Below are 25,261 nucleotides of genomic sequence, written 5' to 3'. Positions count from 1 at the left end.
CAGGAGGGAGGGGGTAGAGAGAGAGCCAGGGCACACTATAGGAGTGAGTAAGGAGAAGTGAGGGAGCAAAAGAGGGAAAAGCAGACGGGAAGGAGAGGAGAGAGGAGAGAGGGATAAAGATTATTTGGATATGTGTGAGTGAGGAAAAGACAGGAAGGCAGTGAGAGTGAGGGAGCAGAGAAAGGAGGAAGGAGGAGGAGTGGTTATGTTTTAGTATAGTCTACACAAAGAACATATCAAATTGGGGGGAAGACGAGATGACAGATGGGAGTAGTGTGTGTGTGTGTGTGTGTGTGTGTGTGTGTGTGTGTGTGTGTGTGTGTGTGTGTGTGTGTGTGTGTGTGTGTGTGTGTGTGTGTGTGTGTGTGTGTGTGTGTGTGTGTGTGTGTGTGTGTGTGTGTGTGCATGTGATTGTGTGTGATTGCTTGTGTGCCAACAAGTTCAACAGTTGTGTGTGCGCACAGGTGTTCTCACACATGTACACACACCATTGAACTCCCATCTGTCATCTCGTGTGTGATTGTGTGTGATTGCTTGTGTGCCAACAAGTTCAATGGTCATGCATGTGTACACGTGTTGTGTACATGTGTGGGAACACCTGTGCGCATGGTTAACTAGATATCCTGATTGCCTACAGTGTAAACTGTGAAGTAATCTGTGTAAATCAGTGAGTCAGTGAATCAGTGTCATTGTGACACGTACAAAGTGTTCACCCCTCAGCATCTGTGCCTGTTGATCCCTATGTGCCTCTACTGCCCTACTTAATCCCATGGGAATATAGTCTATTCATTCTATTTCTATGCTTAATCTAGTGCAATAAATCCTTTGTCTCTACATTGAAGGACATTGTTGTACTAGGGTCCTATGGGTGGAAGGTATTTGTTTGTTCATAACACGTATGTGTTGCTCTACTTCATACCTTTGCTTGATTCCATAGAACAATCTATTCATTCTATTTCTATGCTTAATCCTCTGCATACAAATACAATCTATTCATTCTATTTCTATGCTTAATCCTCTGCATACAAATCCTCTTTCTCTACATTTGAATAACATCTTAGCACTACATTGTTTGCGGGTCCTACATCGTGAGTGAATAGTGAAAATTTGTTCATAACAATGTGTACATTGAATTACAGAATACAATCGATTCACATTGTTGTCAGCTGAACTGAATACATACAGAACATATGACAAACATAATATATTCACTGTAGTTGCAGGTGTGGACATAAAATCAATGTTCAGTGATATCAGGCATGACTTTGCACAAGAGTGGTTTCGTGTGCTAGGGGTTAGGCCCCCACTGCCCTGATTAAATGGATAACACTGTATGCATCCCAATTGGCACCCTATGTTCCTATGGGCCCTGGTCAAGTAGTGCACAATGTAGTGAATAATGTGTAATTTGGGACGCATCCATTATACAGGGGGAGGCTGGCTCACTGCTGAATAAAATATAACACTCACTCACCCGCCAAGCTTTCACAGAATGGAACCTATGGGCAGGGGAGAGAGGGAAGGAGAGAGAGAGAGGAGGGAGGGGGCGGGCGGGAGGGAGGGAGGTGTAGAGAGAGAGAAGAGCTGGAGGAGAAGGAGAGAGAGAAGGAGAGATGAGTGGGAGGGAAAAGACAGGGAGAGAGAGAAGAAGAGAGAAGGAGAAAGGGGAAAGAGGGGAGGAATAAAACAAGGGAGAGTAGAGAGAGAGAGAGAGAGAGAGAGAGAGAGAGAGAGAGAGAGAGAGAGAGAGAGAGAGAGAGAGAGAGAGAGAGAGAGAGAGAGAGAGAGAGAGAGAGAGAGAGAAGATGATGTTTGGGAGGGGGGGACTCAGCACAGATGATGAGAGGCTGAAGGGAAAAGGAACATGGTAGGAATCAGGGAGGGATGGAGCGAGGGATGAACGGAGAGATGAAGGGAGGGATGGAGCGAGGGATGAACGGAGAGATGGAGGGAGAGATGGAGCGAGGGATGAACGGAGAGATGGAGGGAGGGATGGAGCGAGGGATGAACGGAGAGATGGAGGGAGAGATGGAGCGAGGGATGAACGGAGAGATGGAGGGAGGGATGGAGCGAGGGATGAACGGAGAGATGGAGGGAGAGATGGAGCGAGGGATGAACGGAGAGATGGAGGGAGAGATGGAGCGAGGGATGAACGGAGAGATGAACGGAGAGATGGAGGGAGGGATGGAGAGGTGTAGCCTGTTGTGTTCTATCCATCAGATTTGCGCTGAGTGAAAGGTTGTATTAATTATGGATGTTTAGTGTAATAGCCAGGCTGTTTGTTTAGTATGCCAGCATAATCAGCTGATTTATAATAATGAAGGGGTGGAGAAAGTGAGGATGGAGGGATGGATAAGAGATAAATGGATTGAGGAAGAGAAGGGGTGTGGTTCACATGCCCTTAATTCTCTTCTCCAACATGGAACATTTACAAAGGCAGGAGGAGTTAGGGTGGGGGCCGCACCAACAGCACAATGAAATGTTAAATAAAATATAGACTAGAAGATGTTAATTGATCATGGAGAAAGATGGGGAGAAGTGGATGGAGAGAGAGAGGGAGCTGGGAGAGAGAGAGGGAGAGAGAGAAATTGAGAAAGAGAGAGAGAGAGAGATATGGAGAGAGGGTAAAGACGGATGGGGAGAGGGAGAGGAAGGTAATGTAATACTCTCAGCAGCTAGCAGAGCTCTGGAACAGCCAGAGGGTCAGGAGCACTCTGGTCTATAGTGTTATAGACATCATCATTACACACTCAACCCTATCAGCCTGAAATGTCTTCACTCAAAGAGCCAAATTGCTAGCTTTTCGGTGGTGCAACTGGGTAAGAACATTTCAGGGTGCCGGTCAGGTGTGTTTGCGAGGCAGTGGTCCCAGGTTCTAGTCCTGCTGTGAGCTGGAGCAGGACCAAGTGGTACGACTAAGAAAGCAGCGTGATGTCCATTACACCCTGCATAAAAATACTACACACATCATTATCACACCGTTGACCTCAACACATCCTGGGAGGTATTACGGCATCTCTCGTCAGTCGTGACGGCTGGTGGTGGTGTGTCAGGGCAGGGCATTAAGAGACTCTGTGTCACTGTGTGGTCCCTATCGGCTGCCACTACCTCTTCTGGCCCCTGTAGTGACAGCCTGGCTGCCTGCCTGCCTGACAGGCTGGCCTATCGATAGGTCTCCCCAGGGCTGCAGTGACATCTATCTTCCCACTGTCTGTGTCGTTAACACACCTGCTACATCCTCATTACCCACGCCATTAGGAGAGGTACACACACACACTCTTACGCAGGCTCGCACACAGACACACACACAGGTAGACTCACACACCCACACACATATATGCACAGTATCACTGTCAGACTTACCCAGGCACACTGACATATGTAGGTATACTCAGGTACTTAACACAGGCACAGATTGGGATGGACATTATGGCCTAACTCACCACAAGTCTCATCAAGTGTCACATGTGCACACATTCCTATGGGATAGTGCACACATTCCTATGGGATAGTGCACACATTCCTATGGGATAGTGCACACATTCCTATGGGATAGTGCACACACACGTACAATGCTGTCACAGTTGGAACAGGAAAAATAAAGGAGTGAGAGTGAGGGAATCAAAATGGGAAGGGAGAAGGAGTCTGTGAGAGGGAGAGAGGGAGAGAGGGAAGGAGAGGGAGAAGGAGTCTGTGAGAGGGAGAGAGGGAGAGAGGGAGAAGGAGTCTGTGGGAGGAAGAGAGGGACAGAGGGAACGAGAGGGAGAAGGAGTCTAGGAGAGGGAGAGAGGGAAGGAGAGGGAGAAGGAGTCTGGGAGAGGGAGAGAGGGAACAAGAGGGAACGAGAGGGAGAAGGAGTCTAGGAGAGGGAGAGAGGGAGAGAGGGAACGAGAGGGAGAAGGAGTCTGGGAGAGGGAGAGAGGGAACAAGAGGGAATGAGAGGGAGAAGGAGTCTAGGAGAGGGAGAGAGGGAGAGAGGGAACGAGAGGGAGAAGGAGTCTGGGAGAGGGAGAGAGGGAAAGAGGGAGAACGAGAGGGAGAAGGAGTCTAGGAGAGGGAGAGAGGGAGAGAGGGAGAGAGGGAGAGAGGGAACGAGAGGGAGAAGGAGTCTGGGAGAGGGAGAGAGGGAACGAGAGGGAGAAGGAGTTTGGGAGAGGGAGAGGTAGAGGGAGAGAGGGAACGAGAGGGAGAAGGATTCTTGGAGAGGGAGAGATGGAACGAGAGGGAGAAGGAGTCTGGGAGAGGAGAGAGGGAACGAGAGGGAGAGAGGGAACGAGAGGGAGAAGGAATCTTGGAGAGGGATAGAGGGAACGAGAGGGATGATAATGATGTTTGAGGAGTAAGGGAACATAGGAGAAGGAAAATAACAGAGTGAGTGAGTGAGCTGGAGGTATGGGGGAGAGATGGGGAGATGGAGGGAGACCCAGGGATCCCTTCCCTCTGCAGCCTGTTGTGTTCTATCCATCAGCGTTGCCGTGAGCGACAGGCTGTATTTATGATGGATGTTCAGTATAATAGCCTTTGGTTTGGTATGCAGGCATAATCAGCTGCTTGATTCACTGATGCAGGGGGACCCAGGTCTCTCTCTATTATTCTCTCTCTCTCTTTGTTTTTCTTCTCCTGCTCCTTCTCCTTTTCTTCTTCCACTCCTTCTTCCCTCCCTCCCTCCCACTCAATTCCCCTCCTTACCCTGCTCTCCACCTCTTTTCTTCTCATTCTCATCGAAACAGAAGATGAGAGAGAGGTGCCCCTCTGAGCGGACATCTTTAAAGAAACAGAAAGCAGGGAAGGAAATGGATCATTAAAGATGAAACACACCATTTACCCTGCATGTCATGTCCATTTACTGTGTTACTGCCCTTCTCTCTCTCTCTCTCTCTCTCTCTCTCTCTCTCTCTCTCTCTCTCTCTCTCTCTCTCTCTCTCTCTCTCTCTCTCTCTCTCTCTCTCTCAATCAAACACCCCCCACACACACACACCTATACCCCCCTTTATGACAGCTTTGCACACTCTTGGCATTCTCTCAACCAGCTTCACCTGGAATGCTTTTCCAACAGTTTTGAAGGAGTTCCCACATATGCTGAGCACATGTTGGCTGCTTTTCCTTCACTCTGCAGTGCAACTCAACCTAAACCATCTCAATAGGTCGGGTGATTGTGGAGGCCAGGTCGTCTGATGCAGCACTCCATCACTCTCTTTGTTGGTCAAATAGCCCTTACACAGCCTGGAGGTGTGTTGTGTCATTGTCCTGTTGAAAAACAAATGACAGTCCCACTATGCACAAACCAGATGGGATGGCATATCAGTGCAGAATGCTGTGGTAGCCATGCTGGTTAAATAAATCACAGACAGTGTCACCAGCAAAGCACCCAACACCATCCCACCTCCTCCATGCTTCACAGTGGGAACCACACATGGGAGATCATCCGTTCACCTACTCTGCGTCTCACAAAGACACGGCGGTTGGAACCAAAAATCTCAAATTTGGACTCATCAGACCAAAGGGCAGATTTCCACCTGTCTAATGTCTATTGCTCGTGTTTCTTGGCCCAAGCAAGTCTCTTCTTCTTACTGGTGTCCTTTAGTCGTGGTTTCTTTGCAGCAATTCGACCATGAAAGCCTCATTCATGCAGTCTCCTATGAACAGTTGATGTTGAGATGTGTCTGTTACTTGAACTCTGTGAAGCATTTATTTGGGCTGCAATTTCTGAGGCTGGTAACTCTTATGAACTTATCCTCTGCAGCAGAGGTAACTCTGGGTCTTGCTTTCCTGTGGCGGTCCTCATGAGAGCCAGTTTCATCATAGTGCTTGATGGTTTTTGCTTCTGCCCTTGAAGAAACTGTCAAAGTTCTTGAAATGTTCCGTTTTGACTAACCTTCATGTCTTAAAGTAATGATGGACTGTCGTTTCTCTTTGCTTATTTGAGCTGTTCTTGCCATAATATGGACTTGGTCTTTTACCAAATAGGGCCATCTTCTGTATACCACCCCTACCTTGTCACAACAAAACTGACTAGCTCAAACGCATTAAGGGAAAAAATCCACAAATTAACTTTTAAAAAGGCACACCTGTTAATTGAAAATCATTCCAGGTAACTACCCCATGAAGCTGGTTGAGAGAATGCCAAGAGTGTGTAAAGCTGTCATCAAAGCAAAGGGTGGCTACTTTGAAGAATCTCAAATATAAAATATATTTTGATTTGTTTTACACTTTTTTGTTTACTACATGATTCCATATGTGTTATTTTATAGTTTTGATGTCTTCACTATTATTCTACAATGTAGATACTAGTAAAAACAAATAAAAACCCTGCAATGAGTAGGTGTGTCCAAACTTTTGACTGGTACTGTATTATAACTAGTTATTTATTTATACATATTTCTAATCAGAACGCCGTCCGATGGGAAATCTCCATATCCTGATAATTTGTATATCCACCACCACCTCCAGATCCAGCAGGCCGGGGCACGTTCCCTCTCCCCCTCCCCAGCCACAGTGACCCTCTCTGGGCTAAACTAGCTTGGCAGACCAGGCCAGCTCTGGGGATCAGCTGGTGAAGCAGGCCTTTATAATGCCTCTGTTATTGGACTGGAGGAAGTAGATCAACACTTAACATTGCAGTCTGCAGCCCTATAGCCCTGAGGTCCTAAAATACTGCACACACTCACACGTGTGCATACACACACACTCATACAGATAAAGGTGAAGTCCTTCTGGTTTGAGATTCAATTCTTGTTTGCCATGTCGCCTGTTTAAGTTAGAACTTTTGTCCAAGCTGACAAGTGATCAAACATCTCCCTACTAATATTCTCTCTCTCTCTTTCCTTCCTCCTCTCCTCTTCCACCTGCCTGCCTTCCCTCTCCTCTTCCTTCCTGCCTCTCCCTCTCTTCTCTTATTCCCTCTCTATCTCGCCCTTCCTCTCTCCCTTGGTGTTCTTGTTGTTGCTGCTGCTGTCTGGGTCTGTGTGCATTTGCCCTCTCACATTGATCTATAATGGACGGATTTCCATCTCGTTTGATGCCCGACTTCAAAGCCGCTGTGATTATGATTCCGATCACACCGGCGAAGTAAAATGGAATTATCATTGGCACCAGGGAGAGTCGGGAGAGAAGGTCAGGGTGGGCTGGGGTAGAGGTGGGGTGGGGGAACGGAGAGCTCCCTAACACAGAGGGCAAACTAATGGGACAAAGGGAGGGTGGGAGGCAGGGAGATAGAGAAGGAGGCAAAGAGGGAGAGTTGTCCTGATGTCCTTTCTATCTCATTTGGTAGACATTGAGCTTATAACTCCAGAATAGTGGGTTTGATTCACAGGACCGCCAATACGTAAAATGCATGGCTGTAAGTTTATTTGGATAAAAACCTCGGCTAAATATATGTTTATATATTATGAGATGCAGGAAGGAAGAGGCGAGGGAGGGAGGGGATAGAGAGAATGGTTGGGTGTGTTACTTTCTAAATGTAATCGATTATAGTTACTAGTTATGTCCAAAACTGTAATCAGTAACATAACTTTTGGATTACCCAAACACAATAACGTAATCTGATAACTTTTGGATTACTTTCCCTTTAAGAGGCATTATTAGAAGAAGACAAAAGTAATTAACGCATTTGGTGTGTCATCATAGTGGTCTCTGACTTGTGGTCAGACTCACTCAGGTGGAACAAACTTAAAACTGTGCCTTAGGCAGCAGCTACTCTACTTGGGGTCCAAACACATCAAGGCACTTACATTACATATAAAAGAAAAGATAAAACAGTAATCAGTTACTCCATAACATGTTATCAGTTATTCCCCAACCCTGATGAAGAGAGAGGGGGAGAAGACAGCAAGGTAACCACCGCAGTGATTAACCAATCAAGGCTTGAAAACCCTGTGTCGTTTGGGCATTCAACCAATGACTGGAGAATTCAACACCAAAGGGTGTGTGTTACTGAGGACAAGGTCGAGGATTCATGGAAGTGATGCTTAATTTCAAAAGTCATGTTGAAAGCTAAACATTGTCAACCATATACACTCCTGTTCAAAAGTGGGGGTCACTTAGAAATGTCCTTGTTTTTGAAAGAAAGCACATTTTTTGTCCATTAAAATAACATCAAATTGATCAGAAATTCAGTGTAGACATTGTTAATGTTGTAAATTACTATTGTAGCTGGAAATGGCAGATTTTTTTTATGGAATATCTACATAGGCGTACAGAGGCCCATTATCAGCAACCATCACTCCTGCGTTCCAATGGCACATTGTGTTAGCTAATCCAAGTTTATCATTTTGTGCTGATTAAAGAAGGAATTAAACTGGCCTTCTTTAGACTAGTTTAGTATCTGGAGCATCAGCATTTGTGGGTTCGATAACAGGCTCAAAATGGCCAGAAACAAAGCACTTTCTTCTGAAACTCGTCAGTCTATTCTTGTTCTGAGACATGAAGGCTATTCCATGCGAGAAATTGTCAAGAAACTGAAGATCTCGTACAACGCTGTGTGCTACTCCCTTCACAGAACAGCTCAAACTGGCTCTAACCAGAATAGAAAGAAAGAGTGAGAGGCCCCGGTGCACAACTGAGCAAGAGGACAAGTACATTAGTGTGTCTAGTTTGAGAAACAGACGCTTCACAAGTCCTCAACTGGCAGCTTCATTAAATAGTACCCGCAAAACACCAGTCTCAACATCAACAGTGAAGAAGCCTACATAGAACCATAGGATAATATTAACGATGTGTATAAACACTGGATGACTGACAGGGGGCGCTGTTTTGAAGCGACTACGAATCCATTTTAGTATTTCTCCTCCAGTGTAAAATTAGTATTTCTCCTCCAGTGTAAAATTAGTATTTCTCCTCCAGTGTAAAATTAGTATTTCTCCTCCAGTGTAAAAAAATAAGATTTTGGAAGCTATAGAAATGCATGTATTAACGTTTACATTCATTTTTGCCATGTATATTCTACTACAGACACCTTAATGCATACTTTTACATTATATTATGTGAACTAAACATACAAATAAAGTATTTTTTTTAGAGAGTAATAATGTTACTGTCCCAACTAGAAAAAAAACAACGAATGCATGTAATTTTGTCCTTGAAGCATTGGAGAACTGCATATTGGAGTACCAATATGGTACTCTCAATGGCCAGTACATACAGTAGCATCAACAATCCATGGTCGGGTTACAGTAGAACGGGTTACAGTAGAACGGACCAATACAGTATATAGTAGCCTACATACAGTATTTGTATTAATGGCTTTGAATAAAGTATCCAAGACCGCCCTCACGTGGTTGATTACACACGTCGCAGTGGCCTGAAAAAGCAACATTGGAGTGTGATGCTGTCAACCTCTATTGCGATCTCAGAGCCGAGGATCCACACGGTGAACTGCGTGTCGGGACCAGAGAGAGAACCAACCGAACAGGCATCTGTCATCCTTCTCATTCCGCCAAAGCCCCGGTTGAAGTCCGACGCGGTAGGTTACCGTGCATTTTTTACCGTTCTAATCATCATGCGTTTTGCCGCGCCCTGAATAGCGGTCCATCTCTCCAATAATGGGATACGCGTTGCGATTTAGGTAGCATAATATAGCGTGGATGCATGATAGGCCTCTATATTTTTAAGTGTCGTTTAAGATCCATACATTCCTATGTTTTTAGCAGTTTGTGGTAGCCCAAGCTTTTCCAGCATCATGTCAGATTAGTCTGGTCGTGTCATATGTTGTTTTATAGCCGACAGCAGCATCATCCACAACATCAACCAGTTCATATTCATGTTGGACTAAATATAAACACACAGGCCTGTTTTGTGTTGTTTGTTCTGTTACAGTCAATCTATTAAAATAACTACGTGATTAGGCTAAATACCAATGAACGTGGTTTGTTTTTGGGTGTTTGATGTTATCCCTCTTTGTTGTTTATGATTGTAAATGGATGAAACAACAATAAACTGGGTATAGTACCACACGATGGCAGCATTGTAACCAAGTCCAGGGGTTCTTTAGGAAATGCGTTGTCACTGTTCTGATGGGATCATTTGATGTCTTAACTCTATTAAACAAACAGGTTGTTGATTTTGAGGTATTTTTACATAGAGAGAGAGGAAGCTGCAAGACTGAAGTTTAAGATTTTAATGATGATCCCAAGATCCAAAAGCTTTTAACAACAATTAGTCTTCATCCTCTTGTTTTGTAGGTTACTCTGATCCTGCACATAAAATGACCCGGTCTCTTTGAAGCTCATCCTGGCAGAAAGTTATGTCATTTGTGATGTCTATGTCAGAATGTGGGAATCTCTGAACTCTGGTCCTTGTTGTTTTTAGTTGTGAACTTTGAACTCTGCTGAGGTGAGCTGACAGGATTAGACAGACATACAGCCAGACAGACTCAGACAGACTATCCTCTAGCTGCCACCATGGGCTACCTAGCCACCACTGCCACCCTGCTTTCCTTACTGCTACTGGGAGCTGTGACGGCCAGACTGGACACTAAAAACACCAAGACAGGTAAGGGACCAGGTGCTGCTGGCTGATGGCCCTGAGCAACACATTTGATATTTTAGTCATTTAGCAGATGCTCTTATCCAGAGTGACTTACAGGAGTAATTACAGTAGGGTTATGTACCTTGCCATAGGGCACTTTCACCTAGTTGGCTCGGGGATTCAAACCAGCGACCTTTAGGTTTCTGGCCCAACTCACTTAACCATTAGGCTTCCTGCCGCCCACAACAAAAGGGCACAGAGGGACTTTCCTTGGATGGTTATTTTCCCTGGATGGCCAATCCAGCCAGTAATGAAAACGGATTATTTAGAGGGCTCACTGGGTTTCAAAGCACTTAACATTGAAAGGAGGAACTCACATCCACTAGACAGGACACCAGGTCAGGGAAGGGGCCTGTTTATCCAGTAGACAGGACACCAGGACAGGGAAGGGGCCTGTTTATCCACTAGACAGGACACCAAGACAGGGAAGGGGCCTGTTTATCCACTAGACAGGGCACCAGGACAGGGAAGGGGCCTGTTTATCCACTAGACAGGACACCAGGACAGGGAAGGGGCCTGTTTATCCACTAGACAGGACACCAGGACAGAGAAGGGGCCTGTTTATCCACTAGACAGGACACCAGGACAGGGAAGGGGCCTGTTTATCCACTAGACAGGACACCAGGACAGGGAAGGGGACCTGTTTATCCACTAGACAGGACACCAGGACAGGGAAGGGGCCTGTTTATCCACTAGACAGGACACCAGGACAGGGAAGGGGCCTGTTTATACACTAGACAGGACACCAGGACAGGGAAGGGGCCTGTTTATCCACTAGACAGGACACCAGGACAGAGAAGGGGCCTGTTTATCCACTAGACAGGACACCAGGACAGGGAAGGGGACCTGTTTATCCACTAGACAGGACACCAGGACAGGGAAGGGGCCTGTTTATCCACTAGACAGGACACCAAGACAGGGAAGGGGCCTGTTTATCCACTAGACAGGGCACCAGGACAGGGAAGGGGCCTGTTTATCCACTAGACAGGACACCAGGACAGGGAAGGGGCCTGTTTATCCACTAGACAGGACACCAGGACAGAGAAGGGGCCTGTTTATCCACTAGACGGGACACCAAGACAGGGAAGGGGCCTGTTTATCCACTAGACAGGACACCAGGACAGGGAAGGGGACCTGTTTATCCACTAGACAGGACACCAGGACAGAGAAGGGGCCTGTTTATCCACTAGACAGGACACCAGGACAGAGAAGGGGCCTGTTTATCCACTAGACAGGACACCAGGACAGAGAAGGGGCCTGTTTATCCACTAGACAGGGCACCAGGACAGGGAAGGGGCCTGTTTATCCACTAGACAGGACACCAAGACATGGAAGGGGCCTGTTTATCCACTAGACGGGACACCAAGACAGGGAAGGGGCTTGTTTATCCACTAGACAGGACACCAGGACAGGGAAGGGGCCTGTTTATCCACTAGACGGGACACCAAGACAGGGAAGGGGCCTGTTTATCCACTAGACAGGACACCAGGACAGAGAAGGGGCCTGTTTATCCACTAGACAGGACACCAGGACAGAGAAGGGGCCTGTTTATCCACTAGACAGGGCACCAGGACAGGGAAGGGGCCTGTTTATCCACTAGACAGGGCACCAGGACAGGGAAGGGGCCTGTTTATACACTAGACAGGACACCAGGACAGGGAAGGGGCCTGTTTATCCACTAGACAGGACACCAGGACAGAGAAGGGGCCTGTTTATCCACTAGACAGGACACCAGGACAGGGAAGGGGCCTGTTTATCCACTAGACAGGACACCAGGACAGGGAAGGGGCCTGTTTATCCACTAGACAGGACACCAAGACAGGGAAGGGGCCTGTTTATCCACTAGACAGGGCACCAGGACAGGGAAGGGGCCTGTTTATCCACTAGACAGGACACCAGGACAGGGAAGGGGCCTGTTTATCCACTAGACAGGACACCAGGACAGAGAAGGGGCCTGTTTATCCACTAGACGGGACACCAAGACAGGGAAGGGGCCTGTTTATCCACTAGACAGGACACCAGGACAGGGAAGGGGACCTGTTTATCCACTAGACAGGACACCAGGACAGAGAAGGGGCCTGTTTATCCACTAGACAGGACACCAGGACAGAGAAGGGGCCTGTTTATCCACTAGACAGGACACCAGGACAGAGAAGGGGCCTGTTTATCCACTAGACAGGGCACCAGGACAGGGAAGGGGCCTGTTTATCCACTAGACAGGACACCAAGACATGGAAGGGGCCTGTTTATCCACTAGACGGGACACCAAGACAGGGAAGGGGCCTGTTTATCCACTAGACAGGACACCAGGACAGGGAAGGGGCCTGTTTATCCACTAGACGGGACACCAAGACAGGGAAGGGGCCTGTTTATCCACTAGACAGGACACCAGGACAGAGAAGGGGCCTGTTTATCCACTAGACAGGACACCAGGACAGAGAAGGGGCCTGTTTATCCACTAGACAGGGCACCAGGACAGGGAAGGGGCCTGTTTATCCACTAGACAGGGCACCAGGACAGGGAAGGGGCCTGTTTATCCACTAGACAGGACACCAAGACAGGGAAGGGGCCTGTTTATCCACTAGACAGGGCACCAGGACAGGGAAGGGGCCTGTTTATCCACTAGACAGGACACCAGGACAGGGAAGGGGCCTGTTTATCCACTAGACAGGACACCAGGACAGGGAAGGGGCCTGTTTATCCACTAGACAGGACACCAGGACAGAGAAGGGGCCTGTTTATCCACTAGACAGGACACCAGGACAGGGAAGGGGCCTGTTTATCCACTAGACAGGACACCAGGACAGGGGAGGGGCCTGTTTATCCAGTAGACAGGACACCAAGACAGGGAAGGGGCCTGTTTATCCACTAGACAGGGCACCAGGACAGGGAAGGGGCCTGTTTATCCACTAGACAGGGCACCAGGACAGGGAAGGGGCCTGTTTATCCACTAGACAGGACACCAGGACAGGGAAGGGGCCTGTTTATCCACTAGACAGGACACCAGGACAGAGAAGGGGCCTGTTTATCCACTAGACGGGACACCAAGACAGGGAAGGGGCCTGTTTATCCACTAGACAGGACACCAGGACAGGGAAGGGGACCTGTTTATCCACTAGACAGGACACCAGGACAGAGAAGGGGCCTGTTTATCCACTAGACAGGACACCAAGACAGGGAAGGGGCCTGTTTATCCACTAGACAGGACACAAAGACAAGGAAGGGGACCTGTTTATCCACTAGATAGGACACCAAGACAGGGAAGGGGCCTGTTTATCCACTAGACAGGACACAAAGACAAGGAAGGGGCCTGTTTATCCACTAGACAGGACACCAAGACAAGGAAGGAGCCTGTTTATCCACTAGACAGGACACCAGGACAGAGAAGGGGCCTGTTTATCCACTAGACAGGACACCAGGACAGGGAAGGGGCCTGTTTATCCAGTAGACAGGACACAAGGACAAGGAAGGGGCCTGTTTATCCACTAGACAGGACACCAGGACAGGGAAGGGGCCTGTTTATCCACTAGACAGGGCACCAGGACAGGGAAGGGGCCTGTTTATCCACTAGACAGGACACCAGGACAGGGAAGGGGCCTGTTTATCCAGTAGACAGGACACCAAGACATGGAAGGGGCCTGTTTATCCACTAGACAGGACACTAAGACAGGGAAGGGGCCTGTTTATCCACTAGACAGGACACAAAGACAAGGAATGGGCCTGTTTATCCTCTAGACAGGACACCAAGACAAGGAAGGAGCCTGTTTATCCACTAGACAGGATACCAGGACAGAGAAGGGGCCTGTTTATCCACTAGACAGGACACCAGGACAGGGAAGGGGCCTGTTTATCCAGTAGACAGGACACCAAGACATGGAAGGGGCCTGTTTATCCACTAGACAGGACACAAGGACAGGGAAGGGGCCTGTTTATCCACTAGACAGGACACTAAGACAGGGATGTGGCCTGTTTATCCAGTAGACAGGACACCAGGACATGGTAAGGGGCTTGTTTATCCAGTAGACAGGACACCAGGACATGGGAAGGGGCAGGATGACATTAGACAAGGAGAGTTTGTCATGGAGCCATTAGGCTACATTCTTAATGGAATCTGAGACCCTTTTTTGGGAGTGGGGATCCGTAGAGTCAAAGGTACTGTGTGAAGAGTGTTTAGGTCTATTGGTGTAGTTCTGTGCTTTTTTGGCACTGGGTTTAGGCCTTAGTTAATTAGTAACAAAGAGTGTTACTATTGTACTCTACTACATAGATTCGACAGATTTAGGCCGAGAATCTGTATTAAACTATTTTCAAAGTGGAATCAGGTTATATGAAAAATAGACTATCCATTGAGATAAAAAAAAGTTTTTTTTGTGAATGAGTGTCGAAAGTACAACGACTAAACACCCCCCCCCCCCAGTGTTCCTGGACAAGCAGGAGGCCAGTGAAGTGATCACCCTGTCCCGCCAGAAGAGGGCCAACGTGGGCAACGAGGAGAGCCTGCTCCCTGCCAACCTGGAGAGGGAGTGTCTGGAGGAGGTCTGCAACTACGAGGAGGCCAGAGAGATCTTCCAGGACTCCTACCGCACGGTGGGCCAATGCTCCCTCTTCCCACTGAGCAGATTTCTTTCCTCACACCTCCCTCTATTAGACTCCCTTCTTTCCTCACCTCCTTCAGCTCATCCTTCCTTTTCTCACCTCAGACGTCCTCTTTAACAACCTCCAAACCTTCCTCCTTTCCTTGTCTCTCTCCACTCATCTCCTTTTTTTAATCTCTCTTCTTGCTTCTGATGATTCTGTAGACATGTTGAATCAAACTGACAGTGGACTCCTGATGATTCTGTAGACATGTTGAATCAAACTGACAGTGGACTCCTGATGATTCTGTAGACATGTTGAATCAAACTGACAGTGGACTCCTGATGATTCTGTAGACATTTTGAATCAAACTGACAGTGGACTCCTGATGATTCTGTAGACATGTTGAATCAAACTGACAGTGGACTCCTGATGATTCTGTAGACATGTTGAATCAAACTGACAGTGGACTCCTGATGATTCTGTAGACATGTTGAATCAAACTGACAGTGGACTCCTGATGATTCTGTAGACATGTTGAATCAAACTGACAGTGGACTCCTGATGATTCTGTAGACATGTTGAATCAAACTGACAGTGGACTCCTGATGATTCTGTAGACATGTTGAATCAAACTGACAGTGGACTCCTGATGATTCTGTAGACATGTTGAATCAAACTGACAGTGGACTTTGTTTTGATCTTTCAGGATATCTTCTGGTCAGTCTACATAGGTAAGTGTAATGATTCTGGTCAGTCTACATAGGTAAGTGTAATGATTCTGGTCAGTCTACATAGGTAAGTGTAAAGATTTTGACTGACGTTCTCTTGGAACATATCAGAGTACTTAGTCTTTTAGGTTACCACTCAGTTGAAATCCATGTGATTTGGTGTGACAGTTAAAATAGCTTCACCCAAGAACATGTGTGTTAGTAAATGTACCATTTGACAGGCTGTGTTGTTAACCCTGTGTGTGTACAGATGGGGACCAGTGTGCAGAGAAGCCGTGTAAGAATGGAGCCATGTGCTCAGACAGCGTGGGGGGATATGACTGTGTCTGCAAGTCAGGCTTCTTTGGAGTCCACTGCGAGACAGGTGAGAGACGTGAAGGACCCAACACCGAGTTGATGGGGAACTCATGTTGTAAAAAAAACATCAACAGTGAAGAAGCCTACATGTTTTTTAAATTAAGTTTCAAAATAACAAATTCAACAAATCCGTAATTATTTCTAATCTTTCTATGGATCCACTAACTGTGCTGTCGAAATTTGAAATATGCCTAATCTTAATCCTCTCATCTCTCCCTCCTGTCTCCCCCTTTCTCTCTCACCCTCTCTGTCTCTCTCTCTCTGTGTGATTGTAGATCAGACAGTGTGTATGTTGGATAAGACCAAGGGCTGCAGTCAGTTCTGTAAGCCAGGATACCAGTCCTATGAGTGTTCCTGTGCCCGTGGCTGGAAACTAGAGGAGAAGGAGAGGGTGAAGTGTATTCCTGCAGGTCAGTGACCATATACTACTATGCTACACTATACTATGCTATCCTATATGTTAAGCGATTCTGTACTGTACTATGCTATTCTAGCCTCATCCTGATCTCGCTAGCGGATAGTGAAACAGAATGTAAGCTTACTAGATCAGGATGGTTCGTACGAGGCTAATGCTATGCTATACTAGATACTAAACTATACTCAGTAATTCTCTCTCCCTCCATCCCTCTCTCAGTGACATTCCCCTGTGGGAAGGTGAACAGCCTAAGCCAGTGGACAAAGAGACAGTCAGCCAACATCGCCAGCAACTTTGAGGGACTAGCCTGCAACTCTGGAGAGTGTCCCTGGCAGGTAGGAAAACACACACCACTATGAGGTACACACACACACACACAATTCAAACTAGGTACACACTGTCCACTGACAGGCGCTATGATGCTCTTCCATTCATTTTTCTCATGAAGTCAACCCCTCACTATCAAAGCTACAGCACATTAACCCAACATTCCCATAGTTGTGATAATGTATTTTGCTGTGTCATTTCTGCTGTTTATTGTAACTGTTGTGTTGTCATTGTGCAGGCCATTCTGAAGAGTACAGAGTCTGTAGGGTTCTGTAGTGGTGTCATTCTGAAGGAGAACCTGGTTCTAACTACAGCCCAGTGTGCCCAGAAATACGTCAACTTCCAGGTGGCTGTTGGTGAGTGCTCATCATGGAGCATCATGTCCAGTCTACGGGCTCAGGCTCCACTGGTGTGTGTGTGTGTGTGTGTGTGTGTGTGTGTGTGTGTGTGTGTGTGTGTGTGTGTGTGTGTGTGTGTGTGTGTGTGTGTGTGTGTGTGTGTGTGTGTGTGTGTGTGTGTGTGTGTGTGTGTGTGTGTGTGTGTGTGCGAGGGTATGTTTTTGATTTGCTTTACAGTATGTGTTCCTTCATTAATTTTGAGTACTTCGTCCCTCCCCTCCCAGGCAAGCGCCAAACCGCATCTGAAGATGGCGAACAGACAATCTATGTCCAAGTCGTCCACGTCCACCCCCGCTACGTACCTGGTCGCCCTGACAACGACCTGGCCGTCCTCGAGCTCCGCGAGCGCATCGTCTATAAGAAACACGTGGTTGCTGCCTGCCTGCCCGAACGCGACTTTGCAGAGGTCGTCCTGATGACTGGCGAGTATCCGGCCGTGGTCACTGGCTGGAAGGACCCCGTAGACGCCACGGAGGTCCAAGGCCCGCTCACTCTCAACCATCTGGCGTATGAGCGTCTGCCCCAGTGTGTGGAGAGGCACCCAGGGTTGGTCACCAACAAGATGGGCTGTACGACGGTGAGACCCAAGGGTGACTGCATCCTGGGGCCGGGGAGTCCCATCCTATCTCTCCACAGGGAGGTGTTCTATCTGACCGGGGTAGTCTCCAGACCAGCAGGGGCAGACTGTAGTCAGGGTTACATCTACCAGAAGGTGTCCCGTTTCCTGCTCTGGCTGCAGCCCCTCATGGACTCACGCTAAGGGGGCACTGAATCCCAAATCAACCCCTAGCCCCCACCCCCTATGCAGTAGGGTAGATCTGAGAGGATTGGAAAGATGTCCTTTAAGCTATATGGCGCCAATTCCCGTCTGGCCTATCTGAAGGCCAGATGGAGCTACCACCATATTGCTTATACCGGTCCAATCCTCTCAGATCTATGTAAGTGCTTCGTGGCTAGGGACTAGGGGTTTGGGATTCAGGGGTAGTGATCAGGGGGAGGGAGGGTACAGGGAAGAGAGTGAGAGGTTGAGTGGGTTAGGAGAATAATTGTGAGGGTTGATGGTATTGGACAAATGCTTAAATGGATAGGAATTAGGGAAGACAAGACAGGGAGAACGGAGGTGACACTGTCAAGGAAATAAATAAATGGAGGATATTGTAATATTGGATAGAGGTGGAAAGGGATAGGGGTCATGTGGGAGGAGAAGAGGAGGGAGGGAAGAAATCTGAACAGGGAGCATGATGAAGGGAAAACACAACGTAAAGGGAGGGCCAGAGAAAAAGGGGGAAATTGAGATGCATTCTGTTTGTGTAACATACCTTACTCTTATCTTAGGTCTTTTTTCATTGGAAGGGTCTGGTTGTCCATATGACTGATGTCTTTTGCTTAAATTATCCGTTGTCGTTTAATTAAAAAATATATATAATTAGGCCTATAAATTGAATTCCACCTATCGTATAGTATATGAGTTGGGGGTACTTGAGAAGACTCATGAGACCATAGGCTTACTGGTAAAATGTACATGCAGGGGTATTTCAGGGGTTCTCTAGGCAAAGTAAAATTCTGTTGATGGTACAGTTAGCGAAAAAGGTTGGGAACCACTGCCCTAATGAACACAACCCACATCTGTGTAGTTCTCTGTTTATCCCACAAGGTGGCGGTCTTTTCATTCAAATACTATTGTATCATGTCCTACCAAATATAGTACCTGGCTGACTGCAGATAGACTAGGGGAACATTAAATAATGCAGCATGCGTGTTCTGTTGCTCTTGTCTTACTCTTAATTGATGTTCTTTTTTTGGAGAGAAGGGTTGGTAATTGCACTGTATACCTTTTAATGTTAATCACTTTACTAAGAATGTATTAATAAAAGTTCACCTCTGATCTGGTGTCAGTTTAATTAATTTCTGAGGAATATGGGTCAATTGAAGAGAAGGAAGAACAGAAGAGAGGGAAGACTACAGGTAGACTCTCTGTTCTGCAGTGCATTAAGGAGCATCTGCGTCAAAGTAAATGTGTCACAATGACGACGAGTGAAGCCGTCTATGACTTTGTAATGCCGTCAACTGTAGCCTACTTTGATCTCCAGCACCTTCTCAAAGCTGTTATATGGATCAGAACCACTGCTTTTCCTGGTGGTGTAAATGACTTTCACTGGCATGCCGAGAGCAAGAAGCAGGAGACTCACACACAGATGTGGGGATCTTATCTGTAATAGCTGGCATTTGAGTCTAGAATGATCACTTCTACTCCCACTGCAACAGACGCTACATCATTTCACTATTGTGTCCAATATCAAGCTACCATCACAGCCACATTCCCCCCTAGTGTTGTTTGGCAACATTTTCCCACAATCCATTGCAAAGACACTACTCTCCAACTTCTCCCAGCCTCCTTGGCGACCTCGGCCTGGTCCGGGACAGCTCCCAGCCTCCTGTGTAACCCAAGAAAGAGAGGCGGAGCAAGGGAAGAAAGACAAAGAAAAGAAAGGAGAGATGCCAAATTGCCAATAACAGAACCTTTCCTGACACTTTTGATCGGGCACTTGAAAAGGGAGTCGGAACACCCCTGCCAAAGCCTGGGGGCCCTCGCCGCTTTGGGGCCCTGGTTGCCATGGCATTCTCCTAGGAGATGTCTCCTGGCTCCAAAATATGCTCCCAGCTCCTTTAGCCTCTGTCCAATAGAGATGCATTTGAGTGGAGCTCCTTCCTTCCTGTGCCTGGCCCCGTGTGCTGGCCCTGCCACATCCTTTCGCACCGCAGTCCTGAGACAAGCACACCAGTACTGCCCAGCCCTGCAGGGAAATGGGCAATATGTAGAAAACAACGAGGACACTTCAGGTGGATACACAGCAGTGTTGCCAGATTTAATTGACACATTCACACAGAAACTGAGCAAAATTCCCACCAAATCTACTATAAGGCAGCGTTCACACAGGCAGCCCAATTATGATATTTTTTTCACTAATTGGTCTTTTGAACAATCATATTAGCTCTGAGAAAGATCTGATGTGAAAGAAATCTGATATGATTGGTCAAAAGACCAATTAGTGGAAAAAATATCAGAATTGGGCTGTAAACACAGCCAAAGTAGTCAAATTGTAAGATGGAAAAAAATACCCCAATATGACAACTCTAATGTAGAGAATGAAACAAGGAGGTGGAGAGAGAGAGAGCGGTTTAGGAAGGGAATGAGACTCACTGGGTTTGATGAAAAGGTGAGAATGGAGGAACATGAGAGAGCCTGTTATTGATGTGACAGAGAGAAGTTAATATAAAGTGCTCTCACTTTGAGCTGACAGAAAAAAACATTGCAATGTGATAGAGACAGCTGGGGAATATAGTTTACAGTGATTACGCCCCAAATGGCACCCTATTCCCTAAGTAGTGCACTATTTTTGACCAGGGTCTGTAAAAGTAGTGCACTGTAAAAGGAATAGGGTGTCATTTCAGGACAAAGCCAGTATCTACATAGCTGTACTCATCTTCAGAGAGAGAGAGAGAGTTTAGGGGGGATGTGTAGGTTGGTGGTCGATCCTGTCGGTGTACTTAACTATAAATCGGACTGCTGCCCTACAAAACTGTAATCCACTAGCTACCCCATAACCCCCTATACTAGCCACATGCTGTGACCTCAAATCCACCATGTCTCCTGCTGAGGATATGATTGTGTGTGTGTGTGTGTGTGTGTTGGGGGGCTCGGGGTAACATCAAATGACCCTGTCTTTGTAAGGATTATCTGTCTGCAATATGTCTGAGCCTGTGTATGAGGTCATATGTCAGAGAGTGAAAGTGTGTGTGTGTGTGTGTGTGTGTGTGTGTGTGTGTGTGTGTGTGTGTGTGTGTGTGTGCGCGCGCTATTGTGCATGTGTTATAATGGAAGGGCAGTAGTCTATGATGGCATATCTATGATTATACCATAATCCCCATCTGATATCACCTCTCTCTTTCTCTCCGTTCATGCTCCACCCACCCAGCCCCCAGCCCAGACTTCTCACTCTTGGCCCAGAGATGATGCTCTCCACTGAGCTGGGTGGTGCAGGCTGAGCTTCAGACAGCGTCAGACTTCACTTGGCTGGGTAATGGTGCAGCAGTGTGGAGGTAACCCTGCTCCTCCAGGGGCCACTGCCTGGGTCTGAGGTTGGGTTGGGGGACAGTTTTTATTTCAAAACTGCAGAAGCAATAGCTGTTTGAAAACAGAAAATTTATAAATAAAATATTTTTTAAACTGCAGACGCAGATGAAGGCTTCTCCTTTACAGAAAAAGAAAGAGAGAGAACGAGAGAGAGAGAGAAAGAGACAGAGCAGTCGTTGATGTTGTTTATGCAGGCCTACTAGACTTTTACATTAGTCATAAATCAATCGGTTAGTCACACAGTCACACAAACCACAACACACACACATGCCCAGATCTTCAGTATATAATGATTGATCACATTCAAGTCAAGTCTATAATTGATCCTACCCAACATGAAGCACGCAATCCAATCACTCAGGAGGATACATCAAAACAGTGTTGTTACCTGTCCCTATCCAGGCCTCTGTTTGGATGACATTGAACAGTAAATCCTGAGTTGGCCTTTGTTCTGCTAACCTGTCCATAACCCACAAAGGGTTAATGGGTTAAGACCCCTTCAGCCCCATAGAGCAACCTGAGCAGTTAACAGATAACCTTCTTCAAGGCTCTGTGAAGGAAGATAGAATGTAATGGGGTCCATGTGGCTGCTTTTGAAGAGGGACAGATTAAGGTTGTATGTACTGTGTGTGTGTGTGTGTGTGTGTGTGTGTGTGTGTGTGTGTGTGTGTGTGTGTGTGTGTGTGTGTGTGTGTGTGTGTGTTACTCCCTGCCTGTGTGTAGATCTACAGGTAACTGCCAAAATAAAGGAAACACCAACATAAAGTGTCTTAATAGGGCGTTGGGCCACCATGAGAACAGCTTCAATGCACCTTGACATAGATTCTACAAGTGTCTGGAACTCTATTGGAGGGATGCGACACCTTTCTTCCATGATAAATTCCATAATTTGGTGTTTTGTTGATGGTGGTGGAAAACACTGTCTCAGGCATCTCTCCAGAATCTCCCATTGGTGTTCAATTGGGTTTAGATCTGGTGACTGAGACACATGCACACACACAAACACACACACACACACAAACACACACACACACACGTTAAAACCTTACGCTCCTTAGAGACCCCTCTTTCAAAGTAACGGAGATCCCTTATTCTAGCCATGGTAGCCAAAATAAGCATAATGGGATGTTAATTCCTTAACTAACTCAGGAACCACACCTATGTGGAAGCACCTGATTTCAATATACTTTGTATCCCTCATTTACTCAAGTGTTTCCTTTATTTTAGTAGTTACCTGTACATTGGCACATAATGAGGTCACGCTCAGCTGACCTTTAGTGTATGCCATTAGCATCAGAGGGCAGGCCTCCCCTAAATGTCTAAAGGTCATGACCTCTCGACAGCCGGAGGGCTTAAGTCACCATGGCAATAAGGCCTGTAGAATGGGCTGGAGCTGCACAGACAGCTGATGTCAGGATAACCCCTGTTCTTACCCTGTAGCCTGGGTTACGTTACTTACCTCAATCAGCAAGTCAGCACATTTCACCAGCAGGGAGAAGGAGAGAATACCAGGACAGGACGCTGTGTGTGTGTGTGTGTGTGTGTGTGTGTGTGTGTGTGTGTGTGTGTGTGTGTGTGTGTGTGTGTGTGTGTGTGTGTGTGTGTGTGTGTGTGTGTGTGTGTGTGTGTGTGTGTGTGTATATACAGTGGGGAGAACAAGTATTTGATACACTGCCGATTTTGCAGGTTTTCCTACTTACAAAGCATGTAGAGGTCTGTAATTTTTTATCATAGGTACACTTCAACTGTGAGAGACTGAATCTAAAACAAAAATCCAGATAATCACATTGTATGATTTTTAAGTAATTAATTTGCATTTTATTGAATGACATATCACATCAGAAAAGCAGAACTTAATATTTGGTACAGAAACCTTTGTTTGCAATTACAGAGATCATACGTTTCCTGTAGTTCTTGACCAGGTTTGCACACACTGCAGCAGGGATTTTGACCTTGATTTTGACCTTGAGATGCTTCTTACGGAGCCACTCCTTAGTTGCCCTGGCTGTGTGTTTCGGGTCGTTGTCATGCTGAAAGACCCAGCCACGACCCATCTTCAATGCTCTTACTGAGGGAAGGAGGTTGTTGGCCAAAATCTCGCGATACATGGCCCCATCCATCCTCCCCTCAATACGGTGCAGTCGTCCTGTCCCCTTTGCAGAAAAGCATCCCCAAAGAATGATGTTTCCACCTCCATGCTTCACGGTTGGGATGGTGTTCTTGGGGTTGACCTCATCCTTCTTCTTCCTCCAAACACGGCGAGTGGAGTTTAGACCAAAAAGCTCTATTTTTGTCTCATCAGACCACATGACCTTCTCCAATTCCTCCTCTGGATCATCCAGATGGTCATTGGCAAACTTCAGACGGGCCTGGACATGCGCTGGCTTGAGCAGGGGGACCTTGCGTGCGCTGCAGGATTTTAATCCATGACGGCGTAGTGTGTTACTAATGGTTTTCTTTGAGACTGTGGTCCCAGCTCTCTTCAGGTCATTGACCAGGTCCTGCCGTGTAGTTCTGGGCTGATCCCTCACCTTCCTCATGATCATTGATGCCCCACGAGGTGAGATCTTGCATGGAGCCCCAGACCGAGGGTGATTGGCCGTCATAATTGCGCCAACAGTTGTTGCCTTCTCACCAAGCTGCTTGCCTATTGTCCTGTAGCCCATTCCAGCCTTGTGCAGATCTACAATTTTAGCCCTGATGTCCTTACACAGCTCTCTGGTCTTGGCCATTGTGGAGAGGTTGGAGTCTGTTTGATTGAGTGTGTGGACAGGTGTCTTTTATACAGGTAACGAGTTCAAACAGGTGCAGTTAATACAGGTAATGAGTGGAGAACAGGAGGGCTTCTTAAAGAAAAACAAACAGGTCTGTGAGAGCCGGAATTCTTACTGGTTGGTAGGTGATCAAATACTTATGTCATGCAATAAAATGCAAATTAATTACTTAAAAATCATACAATGTGATTTTCTGGATTTTTACAGACCTCTACATGCTTTGTAAGTAGGAAAACCTGCAAAATCGGCAGTGTATCAAATACTTGTTCTCCCCACTGTATATAGTATATATTATATATATATATATCTATATATATATATATATATATTTATATATATATATATATATATATATATATATATATATATATATATATATATATATAAGGACAATACAATTATTTCATATTCCATAACATAGAATGAAACTGTTAATGTGTGTAACTTTCCTTCTTGCCAGAGTGCCATAACAGCCAGAGTGCCATAACAGCCCATCTTCCATGTCCTTCCACTGTGTTAAGGAGGAGAGGGGATGTCATATCATTCCACTGTGTTAAGGAGGAGAGGGGATGTCATATCATTCCACTGTGTTAAGGAGGAGTGAGGAATTAATGTCCTTCCACTGTGTTAAGGAGGAGTGAGGAAGTCATGTACTTCCACTGTGTAAAGGAGGAGTGGGGATGTCATGTCCTTCCACTGTGTTAAGGAGGAGTGGGGAAGTCATGTCCTTCCACTGTGTTGAGGAGTGAGGAAGTCATGTCATTCCACTGTGTTAAGGAGGAGTGGGGATGTCATGTCCTTCCACTGTGCTTAGGAGGAGTGAGGAAGACATGTCCTTCCACTTTGTTAAGGAGGAGTGGGGATGTCATGTCCTTCCACTGTGTTAAGGAGGAGTGGGGATGTCATGTCCTTCCACTGTGCTTAGGAGGAGTGAGGAAGACATGTCCTTCCACTTTGTTAAGGAGGAGTGGGGATGTCATGTCCTTCCACTGTGTTAAGGAGGAGTGGGGATGTCATGTCCTTCC

At 46.6% G+C, this 25,261-nt stretch overlaps 1 protein-coding gene across 2 annotated transcripts; it reads left to right on the top strand.

Moving 5' to 3' along the window:
- Positions 1 to 9,358: 9,358 nt before the first annotated feature.
- On the top strand, positions 9,359 to 19,212 carry LOC120044868 (coagulation factor X-like). 2 transcript variants are annotated; one of them, XM_038989563.1, is made up of 9 exons: positions 9,359 to 9,460; positions 10,179 to 10,488; positions 14,942 to 15,111; positions 15,809 to 15,833; positions 16,081 to 16,194; positions 16,463 to 16,597; positions 16,822 to 16,937; positions 17,168 to 17,285; positions 17,552 to 19,212. In XM_038989563.1, exons 2-9 carry the CDS (start codon positions 10,398 to 10,400, stop codon positions 18,085 to 18,087), a joined length of 1,305 nt encoding a protein of 434 aa, XP_038845491.1. In that variant the 5' UTR covers positions 9,359 to 9,460; positions 10,179 to 10,397; the 3' UTR covers positions 18,088 to 19,212. The 2 variants fall into 2 exon arrangements, with proteins under 2 accessions (XP_038845491.1, XP_038845492.1); XM_038989564.1 differs by having other exon boundaries at positions 9,390 to 9,460; positions 10,306 to 10,488.
- Positions 19,213 to 25,261: the final 6,049 nt, after the last annotated feature.

This window comes from Salvelinus namaycush, chromosome 3 (genome assembly GCF_016432855.1).
Source record: "Salvelinus namaycush isolate Seneca chromosome 3, SaNama_1.0, whole genome shotgun sequence".
Taxonomy (NCBI): domain Eukaryota; kingdom Metazoa; phylum Chordata; class Actinopteri; order Salmoniformes; family Salmonidae; genus Salvelinus; species Salvelinus namaycush.
Note: the sequence above shows the minus strand (reverse complement) of the source record. Positions and strands in the feature narration are given on the sequence as shown.

Bases quoted from the DNA above. Each gene is read 5' to 3' on its own strand.
- LOC120044868 (XM_038989563.1), top strand. From the start codon at position 10,398: ATGGGCTACCTAGCCACCACTGCCACCCTGCTTTCCTTACTGCTACTG. The intron at 10,489-14,941 runs GTAAGGGACCAG...CCCCCCCCCCAG, and splicing joins CACTAAAAACACCAAGACAG to TGTTCCTGGACAAGCAGGAG. The intron at 15,834-16,080 runs GTAAGTGTAATG...GTGTGTGTACAG, and splicing joins CTTCTGGTCAGTCTACATAG to ATGGGGACCAGTGTGCAGAG.